At 38.0% G+C, this 17,012-nt stretch overlaps 1 protein-coding gene across 1 annotated transcript in view; it reads left to right on the plus strand.

Annotated features, from left to right (window-relative positions):
• Positions 1-17,012, plus strand: part of szt2 (SZT2 subunit of KICSTOR complex) — a 260,612-nt gene that overhangs the window by 206,152 nt on the left and 37,448 nt on the right. The window contains 3 exon segments of the mRNA XM_087990508.1: positions 7,457-7,659; positions 9,244-9,316; positions 14,295-14,378. Of these exon segments, the coding sequence (XP_087846634.1) occupies positions 7,457-7,659; positions 9,244-9,316; positions 14,295-14,378 (360 nt within the window).

Here is a 17,012-nt window from a genome sequence, read left to right on the forward strand (position 1 = left end):
TGAAATAAATATTTTGTAATTTGTAGATGACCATTGTTTTCAGTGTTAAGTAATAATCTTCTTTAAACTCCTCATAACCTTTGGATCTTATTTTGTATGTGTCCAAATGAAGGAGACAAAGACTTCCCCAAATACTTATTTAAATGTCATTCTCAATAAGGCCACAAGTATATTTGGTATGGCAATGGAACATGCAATGTATTGAATAAATTAAGAAATGAACCAAAACAGAACTTACTGGAGAAACTCAACTGTGTCTTCTCTCCACAGATGCTGCCAGACTCCTGATTTTTTTAAGCAATTTCTGTTTCTGTTTGTTTTAGATCTCCAGCATCCACAGTTCTTTGTTTTATTTTTGAGTAAATTAAGATTTATTTTTCTAAGTTTCTACTTGCTGCTGGGACAAAATGATAGGGATTAACTCTGCAGGTGGCTTTGCCATAAACTTGCTTAGATGTGTCCAATGTTCAATCTGGAGTACCTGGAATGTAAAATGTTCTACTCTCCTTGATAAACTTGGCTCACCACCTTTAACATATGTTGCTTTAACCCATGCTTTTAGATTTGGCAAGCATTATTCTTTGATGGTGTCCAAAAGTGAGGGATGCAATAAAACTGTAGGCTAACATCTGTCCTTGAAAGACTTTAGAGTATATTGTATAATATGTTATATATATTATATATTAATATGTTATGTAATATTACATATATATGTCAAGCATGGCATTTAGAAACACATAATATAGGCAAGCAGAGTTCATGAAGCGGAAATCCTACCTGAAAATGTTGTTAGAGTTCTTTGAGTAATAAATGAGATGGTTCAATAAAGGAGAACTAGTGATTGTAATGTATTTGGAATTATAAAAGGTGTTTGATAATGTACCACTTAAAAGGCTAGTGAGAAACATAAGACCTCTTGTTGTTGGCAACAGTATACTAGCATGGACAGAAGGTTGGCTAACTAATAGAAGACAGAGTTGGAATAAAGAAGGCATTTTCAGAAAGGCAACTTGTAACTAGTGGAGTGCATGGGATCAATGCCAGGGCCACAGTTATTTACATTTTAACTTGAATGATGGAAATGCATGCACTATTGCCAAGTTAGCAGATACGCTAAGAGAAGGTGAGAAGGCAAGTAGTGAGGATGACACAGAGTTTACAGGCAGATATAGAGATCTTAAGCAAGTGGGTAGATGGAATGTGATTTGGGAATGCCTGAGGTAGTGTACTTTGGTGAGAAGAATAAGAGAGCTAAATAATATTTAGAGCGAAATAAACTGTAGAGAACTGCAGCACAGGGTAATTTGCTGTTCTGGTACATGAATGACTAGCATCCATGTTCAGGAAGGCAAATATAATGTTGCCCTTTATTTCAAAGGGAATGTTGTATAAAAATAAGGACCTCATGCTAAAACCATACAAGGCACTAATAAGACTACGCCTCGAATATTGTGGACTGTTTTGGTTCCCTTATCTAAAGGAAGATGTCCTGAGATTGGAGGTAATCCACAGGCAATCATGAGGTTGATTCTGGATATGCCGGGGTATTTTCTTGGGCAGAAAGGTTTGAGTAGATTGTGCTGTAATCATTGAAATTTAGAAGAGTGAGTGATAGGAGTATCTCAGGGGGCTTGGTAGGGTAAATACAGAGAGCTTATTTGCCCTTGTGGGAGAGTCTAAGGCCAGAGGACATAATCTCAGAGTGTGTAAGATGGATGAACAAATGAGAAACAGGAATAGCAGAAGTGGGTACTGCAGATGCTGGAGATGAGAGTCAAGATTAGAGTGGTGTTGGAAAAGCACAGCAGGTCAGGTAGCATGAAGGAGCAGGAAATCTATGTTTCGGGCAAAAGCCCTTCATCAGGAAAGATCTCTTATCCTGATGTAGAGCTTTTGCCTGAAACATCGATTTTCCTGCTCCGAGGAACAGGAGTAAGCCGCTCAGCCCTTCGAACTTGCTCTACCGTTCAATAAGATCATAGCTGATTTGGTTTTAACCTCATGTTTACATTGCTGCATTTCACTGATAATCCTTCATCCCTGTGGTAATCAAGAGCCTATCTATTGCTGCCTTAGTATTTAAAGATTCTGCATCCATTGTGTTTTGAGGAAAGGATGCCATAGACACTCTATCATCTGAGAGAAAAAAGTGTTTCCTCATTTTTGTTTTAAATAGGACCTTGTTTATTTTAAACTATGACCCCTATTTTAGATCCTCCCACAAGAGGAAGCATCCTTTCAACATCCAACTGGTCAAGTCCCCCTGCATCTTGTATGTTTTAATTAATTCACTTCTGACTCCTCTAAACTCCAGAAACACAGGCCTAGCTTATCTAACCTTTCCTCACAAGGCAATCCACTCATTCCAAGTATCAGTCTCGTAAAACCTCCTCTGTACTGTTCCAATTAATTAGCATCCTTCCATAATTATAAAGATCATAACTGTTCACAGTACGCTAATGTGATCTCATCATTGTCCTGAAGCATAATTGTCCAACTGTTGCATTAAAATCCCCTCACGATAAACCATGACATTCTATTACATTTTCTGATCACTTGCTGTACCTATATACTAACCTTCTGCAATTCATGCACCAGGACACCCCAGATCTCTCTCCAGCACAGAGCTCTACAATCTGTACAACCATTTAGATAATATAACATGTAATTTAGAAATGGGTCACCTACTTAAGATGTGGAGGAGCTGGTGTTGGACTGGGATGGAATTTAAAAAAATCACACAACAACAGGTTAAAGTCCAAGACTATAACCTGGTGTTGTGAGATTTATTAAACGTTGTTCACCTACTTAACAGAGATGAGGATTTGTTTTGAGGGTAGTAAATCTTTGGAATTCTTTACCATCAAAGACTGTAGAGGCCGTGTTGTTTAGGATATTCAAGACTGAGATACGGCAGGAAATGGAATTGAGGATTATCAGATCAGCCATAATCTCATTGAATGGTGGAGCAGACTCAGTGGGCCAAATAGCCTACTCTGTTCCCAGATCTTGTGGTCTTAACTGTGGTTGTCTTTTTAGCTGCATTTTTTTTGTTTTGTAATAGTATCCTAATTTGTTATTGACTTGATGTGAAAGATGCAAAAAATGTTTGCTGCTGCATCTTTTGTTGCAAATTGGCTTCAAAATTTGTCATTTTTGTCTTATGCAATTTTGCTGTGAATTAATTTGTTTGTAAAGATTCATTCTTCTCAGGTTTTCTATTTTGACCTCTGTTCTTTCCATGTGGCTTAATCTTTACTGTTGAATTCCTTGCAACTTGCCTGAAATTGCATTTTTGTCTTTCCTGGCACCTTTTCATTGTGCATTCTGATATAAAAATCAGACAGTCTGTCTGTCCTTCGACTACAGAAAAAGTAAAATGCAATACAGATTGAGATTTCATAAATTGCATGGGAAGTGACAGAAACAATATTTGGTACTGTAAGGCAGTATTTTTTCTGAGAAATTCTGTCTACTGTTTTCCTTCCAATGCCTGTTCAATTTAGTTGTCAGTATGAACTAATTTTAACTTAATTCCAAACCAAACAATGTGTCTAGTGTTTTATCAGTAATCCATCGTAAGCACAGAAAAACGGACAAGTATTTATGTTCTGACAGAAACACCATATAAATACTTCACACATATAATACTGCTGAAGAATTACACCACAGGAAGGGTGTGATAGCACTACAGGGGGTATAGGGGAGGGTCACCAGGATGTTGCCCGCAATGGAGTAATTGAGCTATAAGGAGAGACTAGATAGCTTGCATTGATTTCTCTAGAGCAGAGAAGACTGAGGGGGGACATGATTGAGGTATATGGGATTATGACAGGTATAGACAGGGTGAATAGAGAACCTTGGTTGAGGGGCCAATCACAAGAGAGCATAGTTTTAGGGTAGGAGGGCATGAGATTCAAGTGGGAATTAGGGAAATAAATGTTTTCACTCAGCAGGTGGAGGGATTCTGAAATGCACTGCCTGGGAAGGTAGTGGAGACCGGAAACCTTTTAAAAAATATTTGGATTTGGGACAAGTACCGGAAATTGGGATTAGCGCACCTTTAGTGGTAGTTATGTCGGTGCAGACTTGATGGGTGGAAAGGCCCTCTTCGTGCAGTATGACTGTATGAATCATTTTAAAAATCCTCCCCCTCCCCCAGACTCTCCATTAGCAAATAACGGTTAAATTGAGACCATCTGCTCTGCTACTTTCGCCCTTACCTTTTTGCCTAGATTTTCCTTTGCTGGTCCCATCTCAGGATGTAAAGGGGATTTAAGCAATGCTGGATATTTGGAAGGGGTGCAGATTGATGAGCAGTTGATTTTGGTTGGGTTCTGGGGGTTGGGGTGTTGAGCATGTGTGGTTCCTGGAACAGTGGTGGGCGGGATGGAGGTGGTCGGAGAAAGGATAGATGCCTGACAATTAGAAATAGATGCGACAGGTTTAAAAAAAACTGAAAGTTGCTGAATTGAAACTACAGTTCAAGAGACCTTCCTTCATTTGTCACATTACAGAGGGAGTTGTATTACTTCAACTATGACACACCACTAGGACAAACTACTTAGATCACCAATGGCTCCAAGCGACAGCCTATGAAAATGATAAGAACATAATCTAAAATAGAGTCAGTGGCATAAGCCTTAGCTTTGCAACTGAGGGGAAGATTTGGGGCAATATTTCTGAGTCCTCTGTATCCTCAAATTTATTACCTCTCTTCCATTTCTGTAACACTCTCCTGCAACATCTGCTACATGAGCCTTCTGCTGCCCACCTTTGACTTCTAGTATATCCCTGGCAGTCATCTTCCCATCATTGAAAGCTATGTCTTCAGCCAATTAGGCCCTATGGATTTTTATTACCCAATATAAACCCTACAATCTATTTGCCCAGATGAATGCAAGACAAAAAGCTTCGACAAAATGTATCCTTTTTCAACACTGCTCCAATTCAGTAGTAGCGAGTGACTCATCTGTGTAATTTTTAAAAAATTAGTTCAGCTTCTATATGAATTTTAGTTTAATTAGTAGTCCTTTCAATGAAGCCTTTGTGCTAAAATTCCATCATCCAGTTTATTTGTAGCATCCTCAAAAATAATCAATGAAGTTTAATGAGTACAACCATTATTGTTCCTTCATTAAATTATTGCCATTAATGTATCTCCCACCTTTGATTTTGATTACTTAATCTACCATTGATAGGACCTGCAACTTATGGGTCAAGTTCTCATTCAGTAATGTGCAGAATAATCATACAACTTCAGTAGTTGTATAGTTAGCATCATACTCCTGGCTCAACTGCATTTACCTTTGCACTGAATACTACTTATATTTAAAAAAAATTATCTGTGCTCAAAAGTTCAATGCAAATCAGTGTTTTCATCTAGATGTCTGGATGAATCCAAAGAAATAGGCTCATATTGCCATCAAATGAATTGTCTGCATTTGATTTGGATTTGTAAGGTCAATCATTTTAAATATAAAGATTTCAAATCAGGATTAGCGTTTTTTTGTATGTTTGGATCGAAGTATTGTGCCATTAGAAAGTGGGTAAAGTTCAAACTGGGGCAGTGGATTATATAGGAAGTTGTAACTTAGTTGATTTGTGCTTTGAATTAAATAATGTTAGGAGGAATGAACTATCATTTATAAAGCTACATTGGAAAAATTTCTATTGGTTTATAAAGGCAGGTTGGGATTGCTTGTTTTCTTTTGGGAAAGTTCAGTGTATGTAGTTAAAGAAAGTAAGTCAACAGCTTCAATTTATATAAACCTTTGCACATCTTTAGAGATTTCCAAAACGCTTTAGAAACAATTAAAATATTTGAAATGCAGGCCGGTGATAATGACGTAGTGTAGACTTAGAGAGAATTTGTGGCAGGTTGCCTTACCAAATAAGTAACTCGAAAAAATTAAAATTATTTAAACACTCATGAATGGGATATTGAAACCAATTTGGCTCCAAAGAAAGCAAAATTGTTTAGAGAGTGCAAAGCACTAATTAGAGATAAATATATTATTTTTGGTTAGTGTTATGAACCCAGCTGATGATATTACTGGACAAGTCCAATCTGAGATTGAAACCTGGCTTGTTAGATTGTGTTTTGTTTCAATCTTGGTATTAGCAAAGTTGTCTGTAAACAAAACTTAAGGATGCAATTCTGCAGATTTTGTTTTAGCAATAAAAATGAAAGTTTATGAACAAATGAAATGAAGATGAAGTAGAATAAATCAAACTCTCTACTTATGACACAGATTCAAAGATTTCTAAACATGCGGTGAAAGTACAATCTGTTGGTCAAAAAGCACTCATTGCAAATTGAAAAGAAGAATGACAGCTTTTGTGCAGTACTCAAAACGCACCTACTATAGTATCCAAAAATGACTTTCATTTAGTACTTTCACCAGACTCCCATCTGTAATATACTTTGATAGGTTTAAGTCACATGTGACTTTAATTTACAGACTGGAACTGCAGGTAAGTACCTTCTGGAGCGTTTATATACTCAATTTCAAGTAAGCTCTTTATGGTTTTATCCAAAAACTTCTGGTATGAGACTAACACTAATTATTTACTCCAAAGTAATATAGTTTCACTATATCCTTCACTAAACTCCTGTCAGGAGCATGAGTTTACATTGTCAACTTCATCCAAGGATTTCACAGGGCTATTCAAAATGCAAAGCAACATTGAAAGAAAAGTCTCTCTAGGCAGTGAGTGTTTTCCTTAAGCTTAAAAGACTAGTTACAGAAATATTCAACAATATTTATTTATTTACCCATTATTTACCTTCCTGAAGCACAAAACAGTTTTAAGGTCAACAAAAATCCATTGGAGCTGCACAAAGCCCAGTAATTCTAAAGCTATTCCTCAAACACTTTTGAAAAGAAATCACCGTGACTATAGAAATATTTATATATTAATAAGTAACTTCAGACACATAAAATTCACATATTACTAACTCAAAAAGCAAAGCCCTAAACTTGGTAAACCTAAATTTAGATGACATTAGATTAGATTCCCTACAGTATGGAAACAGGCCCTTCGGCCCCAACAACTCCACACCAACCCTCCGAAGAGTAATCCACCCGGACCCATTTCCCTCTGACTAATGCACCTAACGCTGTGGGCAATTTAGCATGGCCAATTCACGTGAACTGCGCATCTTTGGACTGTGGGAGGAAACCGGAGCACCCAGAGGAAACCCACGCAGACATGGGGACAATGTGCAAACTCCACTCAGGCAGTCACCTGAGGCTGGAATCTAACCTGAGACCCTGGTGTTGTGAGGCAGCAGTGCTAACCACTGAGCCACTGTGCACCTAAATATACATAAATTACACAGTTTAGAACACAGTAAGTGTTTATTTCCATTTTAGTGCAGTAATGAACTGCAATAATCTTTTCGTCATAACATTTTCTGATTACCTCTTACTTTTATTTTTTTTTTCCCTAGAAGCGTCATCGTTCTAATGACTCAACTGCATCCGGAAGAGACCGGAGTCATAGCTGTGATTCTGTGGAAACAATGCCTTTTAAACTAAAGGAGGAACAGTGGCTGGGAGAAATCTCCAACGCATTCATGCAGCAGTACATCCAGTACTTACAAAGCATGGGCTTTATCCTCGTGCAGGTTCGCCCACCTTCTCCTACGAGGAGGTAAGAAGAACAACAGTTTAGGGCAAGGTTGCGAAATAGCCACCTGTGCTTTCTCTATGCAAGTCCTACAGTTGCAATAGTAGAATTACTACTCAGTAACAGCCCTATAATTTAAACTTTATATTTTAATTTTCTCATGCTGCTGATACATTCTTTAAATTGAAGGAAGCGTTCATAATTCCTTACAGTATAGTACACTGATACTGAGAAGTAATGTAATGAATAGTGTTTCTTCACAATATATGGATTTTAGTGTGCATCCTCACGCTGTATTGCAACAAAATAACTCTAGTAATGTATTGAAAACCATGTTTTGGGCAGTTGAGTAAACAAACTGGCATGGCAAATAATCTCAGAACAAATAAGGGATAGATGATGGCCTAGTGGTATAATCACTAGACTATTAATCCAGAGAGGCAGATAATGTTCTGAGGATATGTGTTTGAATCCCACCATTACAATGGGTGGAATTTGAATTCAATAATAATCTGGAAGCAAAATTGAAACATAATTCTTTTTCACTGTCCCTCAAGTTTCTTAATGATGGAAATGCAAGCTCAATGTTAAATGCAGACGGTTTTCTTATGCTTTCAATTTAAAACAAGATACTTAGGAGTGAAATGTGGAGGATCTGAATGGGAAGACAGATAAGTGCATGAGCAAATTAACTGACTGATGCTTTGAAAACTATATTTTGTCTATCTATGTACAAAATAATAACTCGATTGGAATTCTACTAGATTCAAAGAATGATAAAATTGAATGTCTGAAAGCTTAGAGAGTTCATTTTACTTATGGAATTGTAAGAGTTGGTTTTAGGTTGCAACACAATCTGAAAATAATTCAGCTCCAAAATTCTTTTATCATCATTAACTGTTTCCAAAATACAGCACTTACTGACAAATCCAAAATGTGTAACTAATATTGCATAATCTATCAAATATGGTAATATCTTCAAATTATATGGAGAGGTTTCTATAAATACTCGTATCTCTGGGTGTTTGAATTGAAATAACTACTGTAAAATAGAAAGGAAGATTTTTATGCATTACCATATATGTTTCCAACCTAACCTTTTAAGGTGTAAATGAGTTCACTGTAGTTTCTTAGCAAAGGTGAATCTGATAATAGTTCCATTGATATTCTGTTATGTGGTTGGCAAATAACCTGATTGATTCTGAAATTTCAGATCAGGAGATGCATTAAATATTCAATATTTAACAGATGGTTCTGTTGCCTCATTGTAGCAACCTATCCCCCTTCCTGATTGTCATAATGACCTGCCTCCCTACTGTGGCAATTCGAAACATCAAACAAGACTCCTGCTTAGCGCATTTCTTAATACTTTCCTTTGGCCCCTTTTCACCAACATTAGACTGTGTGCTATGAGGAACTATGCTGCATAGTTGTCAATAGACCAAACAATCTTATTGCAGAAGTCCGACAGCCCTAAAAGTGTTCTAAGCTATTGACTTTTCTTTATAACTAACATTTACAAAATCTGACTGTTGGACTGCAGCATCCATTGATCACTTTATTTCAACATTCATAACCAGTCCATGTTTATGGGCTTATTTCTTTCAGTTTGGGGCGGACTCGGCCACTGGACTCACGACCTGTTTCTATTCACAAGCAGAAAAGTGATGACAGTCCAAAGGTGAGTAGTCAAGAGTTTTTAGAGAGTAGTTCGTGGTGAGAAGTTGAGTCCTTGTCCGTGTAATCCAAAAATTATTTCAAGATTAGTTAACAAGTGTCCTAAGAGCTTGTATGGCGTTCAAGGTTTGCGTAAAGATTTGTAGCTCAGGTGTCATCTGTCAGCTCATCTAACATACAAACATAAGAAGAGGAAGACCTATACAGAGTCTTTGCTAAGAACGGATATCCCCACAACTTCATCCGCAGGTGCCTAACACTCAGAGGAACGCTTTGAGGACATGCCATGACCTAACTCAGTAGCCACGCTACCTTATATAAAAAATGTCTTAGAACTGACAGCTCGACTTCTCCAACCACTCAGATTCATGACAGCTCATAAACTGACAGCCAGGCTCAGACAACTCACCAGAACAAAAGAGCCTATACCCATCATGGGCAAGACAAACATAATTTACAAGCAAAGACTGCTAGAAACCCTATATAGGACAAACAGACAAACAACTAGAATCCACAGCCACTAAATGCCATGACCAGCTATCCCTAGTAGCTACACAGACAGATGACAAGGACCACAAATTCGACTGGGACAACACAATGATCATTGGACAAGCTAAACAGAGGACAGCCAGAGAATTTATAGAAGCATAGCCCTCATCCACGGACTCCAACAACAAAAACATCAACCTAAACCCATCGGCCACTACAGCAAGCAACCTGAAGGCTGCAGGAACGGAATTAAGTAAATTCCAGAAGCGCTTCACCGGAGGCTCCAAAGCCCTGAAGTGTCACTTGGACAGGGACCAAAACATCTGCAAATCAACTTCCCAGTTCGGTGAACATAGCCACAAGTGTGACAGCTTGTATGGCATTGTCATCAATATTTAAAAGTAGGTGTTCAACTTTTCTGACATATGGATGAACAAATCAAATGAAATATCCGACAAAGTTACTTAACAACTCTTAAAATGTTAATTTGCTCACAGTCAGTTGTTTCAGGCATCAATGCAATCTTTAAAATAACTTTGTTCCTGTAGTTGATTCCAAGATATTTTGTGAATCATCAGTTTCGTTCTTACATTTGGATTTCTTAAATCACAATTTAGTGACCTAAATGTTTCCGTATTATTAAGATTCCATGGCACAGGATATACATAAAAGGCTGGAAATTCTTTTGCCACTTTTCACCAGTGCCTGATGCTTGGGTTTGGGATATCTCATCTGGGCTGCAGACGAACTTGGTGTAGGAGGGTAAAGATCTAGTGGTTGTGGTCCACATAGGTCCCAATGATATAGATAAAACTAGGGCAGAGATTCTGCTAAGGGAGTATGAACAGCTAGGAGCTAAATTTAAAAGCAGAACCAAAAAGGTAATAATCTCTAGATTACTACCTGATACATGAGCTAATTGGCACAGCTTCAATAAGCTTAAGCAGATAAATGCGTAGCTCACAGATTAGTGTGGGAGAAATATGGTTGAACTCATGGAAAATTGGCACCAGTACTGGGGAAGAAAGGAACTGTTCCGATGGGACAGTCTTCAGCTGAATCGTGCTGGGACCAGAATTCTAGCGATTCACATAACTAGGGCTGCAGACAGAGCTTTAAACTAAATTGTCGGAGTGAGAGTGGGGTTGTGGGGTTGATATTCAGTTAGAGAGGAAATTAGGAGAGGTTATTAGAGTGGCCAAAGAGTGACAGATGGAGTATGCTGCCAGGAATTGTGAGTCATGCGCTTTGATCGGAACAAACAGAGGCATGGACTATTTTCTAAATGGGGAGAAAATTCAGAGTCTTGAAGTACAAAGAGACTTGGAAATTGTAGTCCAGGATTCTCTCAAGTTAAACTTGCAGATGGAGTCATTAGTTAAGAAGACACATGCAATGATGGCATTTATTTTCAGAGGACTTGATTATTAAAAAAAAAAAGATGTACATCTGAGGCACTACAAGGCTCTGGTCAAACCACATTTGGAGTACTGTGCATGGTTTTGGTCCCCATTTCTCAGGAAGGATGTACTGGGCCTAGAGCAGGTTCACGAAAATGGTTCCTGGAACCAAAAGCTTAACATGTGAGGAACGTTTGAGGACTCTGGGTCTATACTCCATGGCATTTAGAAGGATGAGCAAGGATCTGATTGAAACTTACAGAATACTGAATGGCCTGGATATAATGGTTGTTGGGAAGATGTTTCCATTGGTAGCAGAGACTAGGATCCAAAGGCATAGCCTTAGAGTAAAGGGAAGACTTTTTAGAACAGACATAAGGGAAAACTGTTTCATTCAGAGAGTGGTGAAACTATGGAATTCATCGCCACAGAAGGCTGTGGAGGCCAGGTCATTGAGATAGGTAGGTTCTTGAGTATCAAGGGGATGAAGAGTTGAGGGAAGAAAGTGGGAGAATTGGGTTGAGAAATTTATCAGCTATGATTGAATGCTAGAGCAGGCCTGATGGGTTGAATGACACAATTTCTGTTCCTATGTCTTATGGCCTTGTGATTATGTTCTGGCACTAGCAATTGAGAGGCCTGGCCTAATAATCCAGGGACAAGAGTTCAAATACTGTCATGGCAGCTGGGAAACTTGAATTCCATGAAATAAATTAATATCTCTACTGGTGATTGTGAAGTTATTTGATTATCATAACATTTGAATCGCTAATGTTGTTTAAGACAGGAAATCTACAGCTTTGCCATGTGCAAGATGTAAGACCCTTAGCTTATGGTTGGCTTTTAACTGCTCTCTGAAATGACTTAAGAAGCCTAACAGCGATGTTCAACCAGGTAGCTTATTTGTCCTGAAAAAGGCAGGCATAAGATGGGCAATAAATGCTGGTCTTGCCAGAACAGCCCATATTTCCATTATGAATTTACAATAAATATGCAGATTAATGGAAAAACTGACTCTAATTGAGGCATTTGCAACATTTCAGTAGAACACAATCACTTAAAAATGAAATGGAATGAAAATAGATTCTTGCATGACTAACTTTTATTATAGCTCAGGTAATAAGACATTGTTAAATGTCATATTACATGGCATGTTCATTGTTAAATTTAGTGACAGTTGGTTTCAGTTTTTATTTCTAATTGAAGGATGCCAAAGAAATGAGCAAGTCTCAGAGATGCACTGCCTGAAACAGTTATGCACCAACTATATTTGCAGGCTCCCTGTCAGTGGAGTGTCATTTGCTAAAATATGCCACCTGCTGCATGGGCATCAATAGTTATCCTGCACTGTAGGGATTGCACTGCCAATGACAATCTGGATCTTATTTTTATTTTTTCAAGGCACCGCGGGTGTCTCTGTCTGGGCTAGCATTTATTTCCTACCTATAATACTAATGCTGGTAAATGTCAAAGGAATGGTTAGGTTTTTTTCTTGCTGGAGATTGTCATTCCCTGGCACTTGTGTGGCACCAGTGTTACTTATCAATTATCAGCACAAGCCTAGATATTATCCATGTCTTGCTATCAAGGAAAATGAAGGGTTGATGAGGATTGTTTTGATATTTGTAGAGTTGTGAATAGTGCTGGTTCTCTCCTCCCTTCAGCTTCTAAGTTAGCCGAAGTTGGACTGTGGTATTATAATGTGTGCTGCCAGGATATGCATCCTATAGTTGTCCAAAACAGCAGAAAACAAATCCGTGTTCATCTCCTTTCCTGGTGTATAGCTGATATCCTCAATTGCTGCACAATGTATCGTGTAACAAACCTTATGCGACTTTAGCCAGCATGTTCTAGGATGTTGCTGGTGGCTCGACTACTTTCAAACTTTGTTGAAAGAGGTGTGGGGTGCTATGAAGTACATCGTGTTTGAGCTTGTGCCTTATCCAACTAATAACTTAAGAAAATCATTTTCTACACTCAATTGTTCTCAACTTCAGCTTCTTTAAAAGATGCTTGCTTTGGAACATAGTGCATGTAATATTTATATCATACTATGGATGCCAGTGTGTTGATGTGTGACACCATAGAGAGACATTGGAATTAAATAGCATTCAAGTGAGTTTGAGGAGCCTGTGTTCTTGCCCTTAAATATAGGTAATTATTAAGTATTCAGTATGGTCGCTTCAAAACATTAAGTGCTGAGAAGCTCTGAGCTTTTCTTGAATTCCTATCTGTTCCCCAGATTATGTAATGTCGTCATAAAATTATCATGAAAGCAAAAGTCTTGACTGATGCAAACATTATTTACCTTATGTAATTTCTCTTAAGTACATTTGCGTCTAAAACTTTGACATTTGGTATGAGTGAAAGAGAGTAAAATGATCCCATATAACATGGAGATAGCATTTAAATTTCAGTTTTTAATGTGTTAATGAGACCTTGAGTAAAATTCAGCTGAAAGTTTGCCTTGCTTAGAAAAACCATGCAGCTGTTTTCTTGTCCCCAAGTGACCAAAAAATGTGTTTTGGTTTTAAAGTATGCTTCAATTTATTTTTGCATTGTTGTGTGGGTACTTATTACTACTGACAAATCTTTGATTTTGATAATGAGCATGTGATCATTCATCACTTAACGCTAATAGGGTTAAAAGCCCATCTTCTAGAAACCCTCCAAAATAAGCCTCAAGGTAGTACAACTGAGACACACAAACAGCAACAAAACCATTTTTAATGGTTAATGTTAGTATAGATTTGGTATTGTCTTTATAAGTTACTGTGTGAATTGTGCTTCACAGTATCTTCATTTGACATGAGTTTTTGAGCTACCTGAATTTTCAGATATATTTATGATCATTATCCCATCTTAGTTGCTGAACTAAATGATCCATTTTGCAATTGGAGAAAAATGCATTTTTTGTGGAAGGACAGAACTGTGTCTGTCACCAAAAAGCACTTTGCAATATTATCTCTGTAATTTTTATCTGTACCTTGTAAAGGTGGTCCCCCACTGGTACCAAGCCTTAGGCACTGGGTGAAAGGTTATAATATTCACAGAAACTGAATTATTTGATGTGTGTGTGAAAATCTGTTTTAGAGCACGGATGGCTCCTGTGTAATGATCTACCATCTTCAAAGGGCTCTGCCAGGTGGAATTGTACTTATGGAGCTTGCTTTCCAGGTAAGGACAAGATACAGTATTTGTAAAGATATCAGATATCTTTAATACAGCGGCAAAAGTTTACTTTGTGCAGGAGGAATGTAATTACATTGTTACAGAAGCAAAACATAAATATTGGTGAATGAGAATGTACAAGTAAACACAAAAAAAACTATGAAAAAATCTTAGCCTGTTTGTTGAATAATACCTGACCATGTGACTTGTGAGTGAGTACAAAGCCAAATATATAACCTCAGAACAAATGGATCATTTTCCACATTCAGTCAATCTGAGATGATTCATTACTTTTCCTTGGCTGTGGGACAAGGCTGCTTAGAAGTTTCTCATGTTGATTATGTAGACAGCTTGCATTACAATTCAGTTTGTGAACACCACTTTGCCTTGTACTTGGTGACATTTTGATGCAAATTTTAATTGTGCTGAAACAGTTGTCAGAAAGAGAAAGTCATAGTCAGAAATGTTCCCCTAAGACACTAGACCATTTCTATTTCAATGACTGTACCAGAATTAATTGTCAGACTGTGGTTGTGGTGTTGACTGTTTTTTCAACATCCAGTCATCATTGAATGGTAATGTCCTAGAATCAAAGACAGGAAAACCAAAGGCTTTGGTGCCTGCCACATTCTCTCTTCCCTACACAGAAAAAGGCCCTTTGACACACTGTCTGCTCCAAACAAAACAACGACTTGACTATTCCAATCCCGTTTTCCAGCACCTGACCTGCAGCCCTATATGCCTTGACATCGCAAATGTACATAATGTGAGTATTTCTTTCTCCATCAACCTTACAGACACCTTCTGGGTGAAATACTCTTTCCTCACATTCCTGCTCAATCTCCTGCCCCTTACCTTAAGTCCATCCATTGCATTCAGGTCCCAGAATAAATTAGACTGTTCACAACATCTGTTTAAAATTCTTTGTTTTTTAAACCATACAAACCATTACTTCCACCTTGTCAACAATACCTGTTTCTGATCCTATTTTTGCCTACTATTGAAACTTTTATACATTCTTTTCAGGCTTAACTACTCCAAAGCTCTCCTTGTTTAGTTTTCTGTACCTTCCATAAATTTTCATTGATGTAAAACTCAACCATATGTTCCATTCACCCATGTTTCCTATTCTCTCTGAACTATTGCATTTTTGATTCCATTCTGGTGGATTAATTTGAAACTCTTGGTCACAATTTCTGGTGACCCCCTGCAACATTCCTACTATAAATCTGAAAGAAAGTACAGGAGAATGCCCAGAAATTAGCCCAAGATGCAGGCATGCTACTGGCCTACTCTGCCAATTTTAATAGAATTTCGTTTTGAGATCAAACAACAATCTGCTGCTTGCCGGCATCCTTAAATAAAGGGTGTATCTGGCTTTATCAGCGGCAGACATAGGATCCCTAAAATAAAATGGGTTTTATGGACTCATCCATTCTCTGTACCATTGGATCAACGATGGCCTATCAGGAAAAGTTTAAATGTTAACCATATGACTCCAAGTTGTTGTAAGTTTCATTGCAAAATACAGAACAATGTCAGTTATCTGAATTTCGGATTATCCGAACAAGATCTCAAGGTCCCATAAAAACGTTATCCATTATCCGAACAAAATATTCCCCGTCCATTTTGTTTGAATAATTAAAGTTATTCTGCACACTCTAGGCATACTTCCAGATCTGGGCGGCACGGTGGCACAGTGGTTAGCACTGCTGCCTCACAGCGCCAGAGACCTGGGTTCAATTCCCGCCTCAGGCGACTGACTGTGTGGAGTTTGCACATTCTCCCCGTGTCTGCGTGGGTTTCCTCTGGGTGCTCCGGTTTCCTCCCACAGTCCAAAAATGTGCAAGTTAGGTGAATTGGCCATGCTAAATTGCCTGTAGTGTTAGGTAAGGGGTAAATGTAGGGGTATGGGTGGGTTGCGCTTCGGCGGGGCGGTGTGGACTTGTTGGGCCGAAGGGCCTGTTTCCACACTGTAAGTAATCTAATCTAATCTCTGAAATTGACATCGAAATAATTTTGCTTAATGTGAGTCTTTTTCATTGAATCGTGAGCAAAAAAAAACACAGTTATAAAGCTGGTTCTCTATCTTCCAGTCTCTTTTGAGAACAGAAAGGTGAAAAGTATCTGTATAGCCATAAAGAAGTTAATTCAGTATAAATTGATGTCACCCAGGTTATAAACTCTAGAGTTTATTTGTATGGAAGTTAATGTTGTTATGTAAGTGTTATTTGCAAACAAATGAATTCTGTGAAGAAAACCCTTGTTGCTGTGATACAATGATTCTCTGCAATCTCAATACAGCAGTCTGTGTGACACAGTACACATTCTGGAATATCAATGCCGCAGTTAGTATGAAACTGTGACCTTCTGGAATCACAATACTGCAGTCAGCATGTCACATGACATTCAGATCTCTGGGCATCAATTTGTATTCCCTGATAAGATAGCATATTTCGCTGGTATTTGAAACAATGCACTGGTATCAGATATATCTGAAACGTTTTGTGTAAATTATCTGTTTGCTTGTTGCCCTGTACAAAAAGGTATAATTGTGTGATTAACTGTCGTCACTAGATGGCATTAATGCCATTCTTTATTCAATTGCCTACTAGAGTATTGGTTATTAAGAAACTAGAA

Source organism: Chiloscyllium plagiosum, unplaced genomic scaffold (assembly GCF_037043375.1).
Source record: "Chiloscyllium plagiosum isolate Xiang-an unplaced genomic scaffold, Cpla_swu_hap1 HiC_scaffold_9, whole genome shotgun sequence".
Lineage (NCBI taxonomy): Eukaryota > Metazoa > Chordata > Chondrichthyes > Orectolobiformes > Hemiscylliidae > Chiloscyllium > Chiloscyllium plagiosum.